The following is a 6,540-nucleotide window of genomic DNA, read 5'->3' as shown; positions in this document are numbered from 1 at the left end:
CGCTCCTGTTTAGAAGAACAGGGATAGGTAGGCTGGGGGGCCAGAAGTTTTAGTTCCATTCCAAATAGTCTATTTTTTTCCCCTGATGGAGGGATTTTGCCTTCTGATGGGAAAAAAAACCCCCTAGTTCAAGACCATTCCAAGCCTATTAATACTCTAAATATTAATACTGTGTAGGCTACTAGGAAAATAGGTTATCTCCTGTGTTTTAAATATTGAGATTCATGCAACAAACACCCATGCAGCTCTATTGCATCACTGGTAAATTTCACTGCAGTGTCAGTGTAGCTGGGCCACATCAGTAGGAAAGCAGATGTCTGCAAACTCCAGTAAGAAACCAGACATGTTTTTGTGACCCTGGAGCCTGCAAAAATGGTGAAATCAGAGGCTTAGAGGTCTGTTGGTTTGTTAGCTTCTCCCCATAGGCCTAAGGGAACAAATGTGAAACTTGACAACTCATGTTCGGTCATACTAACTGTCCCTCCCCCGGGCTTCCCTCACATCGACACTGCAGAGAAAAAGCAGAATGCAGCATTTTCCGTTATGAAACACAAGCCTCCAGAGCATCTACTTGGCAACTGCAATTCACAAACTCCAGCCTGTGACACAGAAAGTAATTCCAACACACAGGACTGTGTGTTCTTTTCAATGCAAAAATGAGTATGACCTTTTGAACAAACACCAGCTATTTAAAGCTAAGCCATGATTGTGTTCCTCTGTGAAAGGGCAGGTGGGCTCAAATGAGGTGGTGGGATGGCGGGGAGGGGAGTGCATCTCCTGGATGTTGTGTGCATTTCATTAGGAAGCAATGATGGCACTGATATGGTGCACTGTGTATTGGATATGAAGTGGCCTCAACGTGTCTATCTGAAATCCTAGCTTGATAGGTGACTCCCGTCTTTGGAAATTCATAAGCCGGTGATGAGGATGTGCATGAAAGCCATGATAGATATTCCATGTTCTAAATCAAAAGTCAAAAGATCAAAAGTCACTTGCACAACTATTGCTTTCCATGCAGAACCAGATACACACTGTAGAACACACTGACTATAATGCAGGCTATTACGCAACATCTGCATTAGTTCCATTGAGCTGTGAGTATGGTAATAGGTTTCAATCAGACATCAGTTAACATTTTGGTAATATTCACATAGTTTGTGTTAGCCAAGGTACAGTTGGCTGTTTTCAAGTTTTCCTCTCTAAAGTCCTCATTACTGTTATTTACCCCCTCCTGGATCTCCATGTAATCAGACTTACTAATGGTAGAGGCACTTCTACTTTTCTTTAGGTCAGGGGAGGATGGGATCTTTGGACAGCTTGTCACTTGCAAGTATTGGGCCTGTTCCTCTCCCTCTGTCTCCCGGTGGTAGAAGTAGTTGAAATTGGACACAATGACAGGGACCGGTAAGGCAATAGTTAACACACCTGCAATCGCACATAGGGAACCCACTATCTTTCCCCCAATGGTAGTCGGAACCATGTCTCCATAGCCTACAGTTGTCATGGAGACGACTGCCCACCAGAAGGCATCTGGGATGCTGGGGAACTGGGACTCTCGCTCATCGGCCTCTGCAAAATACACAGCACTAGAGAAAAGGATGACCCCTATGAAGAGAAAGAATATCAGGAGGCCCAATTCTCTCATGCTGGCTTTGAGGGTCTGACCTAGAATCTGGAGACCTTTGGAGTGTCTGGACAACTTGAAAATCCTAAAGACTCTTACCAACCGGATGACACGGAGGATGGCCAGTGACATGGCCTGCTGGCCTTGCTGAGCGTCCTCTGGCTTCTCAGCCAACTCTGTCCCCAGGGTGATGAAGTAGGGGATGATGGCCACAATGTCAATGATGTTCATGATGTTGGTGAAGAAGCCGGCTTTGCTGGGACAGGCAAAGAACCTCACCAAGAATTCAAAGGAGAACCAGATGATGCAGAGTGTCTCTACAATGAAGAAAGGGTCTGTGAAGGAAGTGGACTGCTGGTACCCGATGGTGCTGTTGGAATAGGTGTGGAAGGTCACCCCACTACCATGCATGTCTTCATTCTCATCCCGGAAGATGGGCAATGTTTCCAGACAGAAGCTGACAATTGAGATCAGAATCACCATGACAGACACAATAGCTATAATCCTGGCAGGCCCTGAGCTCTCTGGGTATTCAAAGAGAAGCCACACTTGTCTCTGAAACTCATTTTCAGGCAGAGGACGCTCTTCCTCCTTGATGTAGCCTTCATCTTCCCGAAACATCTCCATCGCTTCTTCTCCCAGCTCATAAAACCGAATTTCTTCAGAGAATATATCTAGGGGCACATTCACAGGCCGCCTCAATCGGCCCCCCGACTGGTAGTAGTACAAAATGGCATCAAAGCTAGGGCGGTTCCGATCGAAAAAGTACTCATTTCGGAGGGGGTCAAAGTACCTCATTCGTTTCTTTGGGTCCCCTAAGAGGGTCTCTGGAAACTGGGCTAAGGTCTTTAGCTGGGTCTCAAACCGCAGCCCTGAGATGTTGATCACCACCCTCTCACAGCACTCGTGGTCTGCCTCTGGGTCATAGGTGTCCTGTGGGTGCCCAGGGAGGGCAGCAGCCTCGTCTGCTGGGTCTCCGGTGGCCACTGTCATAATTGGGACTGAGAGAAGCACCTCACGCTATGCCTTTCAGCTGCCTGGTGGCAGGGAGCTCAGAGTGCTGCTACCGGCCCCAGGAAGCACAGGAGCATTGGCCTGGTCTCCTGCAGGAGAGCCCCGAGAGCTCTCTGAGAGCTGGAGAGACAGCCTCGCTTGGCTGAAAGACAGAGGCAGTTATTGACATGAGGCTACTCAGCATTGGCAGCCCGACCTGGGTTGCCACTTTTTGTCTCCCATCTCTCAGCCAAGAGTTCAGACACATGATCACCACCACCACAACGACAAAGCAAAATTTACTTTCACCTTGTAACTTGTCTGGGGATCAGGGGGAGCTGGTAGCAATCTCTCCAGGAACCTCTGGAATGCCCTGCACCAGGGGAAGGTGGCTGGTACATGCCCGCTTGTACCACACAGGCTTCATGGAGCATAACCCCATGCTAATAGGTTAAAAGTGGACCCTCTCCCAGGTGCTGCACTAATGTCTCAGATACTCATACCCAGGGAGGTATTCGTGGTCGGGGATCTTGGGCCTGGGTCTTTCTCATTGGCCTCCACCCCAGTGATTCTACACAAGTCTGTTATTAAATGATAGATTGATTTACCTGACCAGAGACCTGAAGCTCTCTTCCTTGCAGAGCTGATCAGATGCTGCAGGAATCTTAGATGCACAAACAGGCAGCCCAACTCCTCATCACGTCTTCTCACTCAAGCTAGAAATAATGGTGAGTCATTCTGGGCAGGAGGGCAGACTCTGGGTCCTGGAGGTGAGCTCTAGGACTGGGCTGGGCTGGAGGGGCGGTGAGGTGCCTGGCCAGGGGCATGCGGGACTTGAAGACAGCCGAGCATGGGCCTGGAGCCTTTTGAAGGAAGGAGGCAAGATGCAAAGCTCAGCAAAAGCCGGAGTCCTGGCTGTCCTCAGGAGGTGTGACGTTGCCTGGAAAAAAACAGCAGCAAGGTGGAACCAGGGCATTTGAACCAGCTGGTGCCAAGATTTAGGAGGGTCTAGCAGCCTCCCTCATGGAAGGTGACAAGCCCCCATGCCCAGCCTCCATTCTGATGCCAGGCCTGAGGACTATCCCTCAGCCTCCCTGCCTCTTCTGGGCAGGCTTCCCATCAGCTTGAAGCACTTTCTCCCAGGGAGCAAGACTCAGGCTTAGCTGGGCCTGCCTTCTCCAGGGGCCTCCCTGGGTTGATCCAGGTCCCTAGTCCCCAGCTGCTCTCAGAAAGGACTCTGGAAGAAGCACTCCTACCCCCACATGTCAGGACACAGCAGCTCCCAAGAGGAGGGCTTAGCTCACTGCAGCCTGTCTACAAGCTCTGACCTCAGCCAGTCCTGGAAAAGAAGCACCCCACCCCCAGCACACACAGACTCCTTCAGAGCGCATCTAGGGAGACCCCACACAACAAAGTCGCCACTGTACGAAAGCTGGATGAACTTACTCTCCCTCCGGGATCCCTGGGCCGCAGGCCTCCCTCTGAGCCGGGTGGCATTTGAGCTGGGCAGGCGCTCGACCACTGATTTCTCCCCCAAGAGAAAATCCCTCACATCTCCTCGGCAGGGAGCACAGAACAAACGCTAAGCCTGCCTAGCTTCGAGGCGGCTTGGCAGCAGCGAGAGGGGGAACCTGGAGGAAGCCGGCTTCCGGACTGGCCCCCTGCCGACACAATCCCGCCGGCCCCAAGGCGGGGAGGGGTCTGGGCCCTCTCCCCATCGCCCCGGGCTCCGGCCGGGATTCCGTCCGGCGCGCTCAGCGCTCGCCTCCGCGCAGAGGACCAGACCCTCCCGCTGGCCGCGGCCGTTAGCGCCACCTTAACCCCCTCCTGCCCGCGCGGTCGGCTCCTGCTGTGGGCCCGAGCGCAGCTCAGCTCTTAAGCCCCCGGGGTCCAGCCGAGGTACAGCCGAGGCTCAGTCTCCACCCCAAAATCCCGGAACCTGATCTCTGGGGGTGGGGAGTAGCCTGCGCCAGGCTGCTGCCCCAGATCTCAGCTTCCTTTTAAGCGCGGGGGCTCGGCGGCAGCCCACGGCTCCAGCGAAGGGGAAAGCCCTCTCTGCAGCAAAGCTGTTTGTTATTCTGTGCCGAAGAGGCGAATGCAGCCCGGCCGTCCCAAGTGGTTCAGGTCCCGCGCTATTTACCAGACATGGTTATGCTGCCAGCTGCACTTCCCACCACCCACCAGCTCCTCTCCGTGCCCTCCGCCCCGCGCCACGCAAACCCCAGAGGGTCCCGAGCCCATTCTGTGCACTCTTCTTGAGCAGGGTGCAAGTTCCCCTTGATCTCCCGGGTCTGGGACCTGCCGAGCAGACGGCAGTGGTCGGCAAGGGCTTGCCGCCGCGGACTCAGCTCGAGCCTGCTGCGCTGCAGGCTGCGCCGCCGGGTGCCCCGAAGCCCCTCCGGGCGCCGCAGCCGGGCAGGGAAGGCAGCATGCGCCGCGCAACGCCCCGACACGGATTTACCCTTCCGGATGGGCACCGGGGCCTCCATGTTCCTGGGTTACGGCCAGCGCCGCCAGAACCCCGGCAGCGGGCGGCGGCGGGCGGCGGCAGGGTGCGGGCGGCGGCAGGGTGCGGGCGGCCAGCCGGGAGCCGGCTCTGCAGTCCCGCGGGCGGCGCGTAAGGAGCTCCCGGCCGCCGCCCGCAGCGGCACCGCGCCACGCAGCGCCGCACCTGGCTCGACGGCGAACTCGAATTAAAGGGGCCGGCGGGGGCCGGGGCCGGGGCCGGGGCGGCAAGCTGCCCGCCGCCGCCACCGAGCTCGTCACCTCGTTGGGTCCCCGGGCCTCAGCCCCCGCCCCGCGAGGAAAACATTCTTTGGCAGAGCCCGGCTTACTGACCAGAACCTCCAGGAGAGCTCAGCTGGGTGCTGCCGGGCCGGGGAGATGGGGGAGGGCAGAAGTTGAGGGGCGCTGGTGAGAGGCTCCTGCCAACGTAATGAAGTAGGCAAGGAGGAGATAATAGCAGCTATCCCAGGCCCACGGCGGGATCCAGCCCCGCGGGAGACGTGTTGCTATTATTGTGGTGCCGCCAGACAGGATCTGCAGACCTCTTTCTCCCGCCAGCGCGACCCCTTCTCCAGATCGGCTTCCCACCTCCCTGTTACCCAGCAAAGATTTGGCTTTGCAGGGAAATGCAGCAGGTGCGGTCCGCAGTGTAGCAGAAACTCTTCTGCTGTGTTCGCCCCCACCGAGAGGAGCCGCAGGAACAGGCAGCACTGCAGGGCTGGCCCTCTCCACTCCCCGACTCCCTCCCCCAGGGCCTGGGCAGAGAAGGCTGGGGGACACGCCGCTGCCCTTGGGAATGGTCAGCTACTCACAAAACGGGCCCTCTGGCAGAACTTGCAAAGCCAGCTGGCCCACAGGGCTCTGAACTTAGGAGTGCAGCTTACAGCACCCTAGGTGGGCAGACGAGGATGCCCTTTGCTTTCGGGAAATGTGCGTGGGAGGCCCAGCCTGCTTTCTGCCTAGATAGGGCATCCGAGAAGGTCCAGGGTGCTTTTGGGAGGCACACGACAGCCTCAAGCCCCTGCTAGTTCTGTTCTCCAGGTCTCTGTCAGGGTCATCTAGACAGGTGTGCCAAACAGTGGTGGTTCCTTGAGATAAGACTGCGGTAGACACGGAGCTCTGGATTCAGAGGGGCTCTAGCACCAGGAAGTCCCCACTAGGCCCTCCCCCGCACCCTCCCGCCAGGAAACGCTCCTCTCTATGCGTGTACCTACCTAGTGGGGAGAGGCCTGAAAGCCCATGAGGCGGGACTCCGGATTCTGGCGTTTCATCGTGGTAGTCTGTGAGGTGGGGTTGAAGACTGGGAGCCTGCCTAGAGCTGCAGGGGTGGTCTGGGAGGGCAGTGACCTCCGTGAGCCCGAAGGATGACAGATGACTATACAGGAGGGCTGGTGTGGTTTAGAGCACCTTGAACCTGG

General features: G+C 56.2%; 1 protein-coding gene across 2 annotated transcripts; it reads right to left on the bottom strand.

Annotated features, from left to right (window-relative positions):
* Positions 1-987: 987 nt before the first annotated feature.
* Positions 988-5,250, bottom strand: KCNA2 (potassium voltage-gated channel subfamily A member 2). Of its 2 annotated transcripts, none has more exons than XM_054529784.1 (3): positions 5,079-5,250; positions 3,226-3,557; positions 988-2,780 (listed from the first exon to the last, which is right to left on the bottom strand). In XM_054529784.1, the coding sequence occupies exon 3, from the start codon at positions 2,615-2,617 to the stop codon at positions 1,118-1,120; it is 1,500 nt and encodes a 499-aa protein (XP_054385759.1). In that variant the 5' UTR covers positions 2,618-2,780; positions 3,226-3,557; positions 5,079-5,250; the 3' UTR covers positions 988-1,117. The 2 variants fall into 2 exon arrangements, with proteins under 2 accessions (XP_054385759.1, XP_002810508.1); XM_002810462.5 differs by lacking the exon at positions 5,079-5,250 and adding an exon at positions 4,064-4,430.
* Positions 5,251-6,540: the final 1,290 nt, after the last annotated feature.

The sequence above is a fragment of the Pongo abelii genome, chromosome 1, assembly GCF_028885655.2.
Source record: "Pongo abelii isolate AG06213 chromosome 1, NHGRI_mPonAbe1-v2.0_pri, whole genome shotgun sequence".
Lineage (NCBI taxonomy): Eukaryota > Metazoa > Chordata > Mammalia > Primates > Hominidae > Pongo > Pongo abelii.
This window is presented reverse-complemented; position numbering and strand designations above follow the sequence as displayed.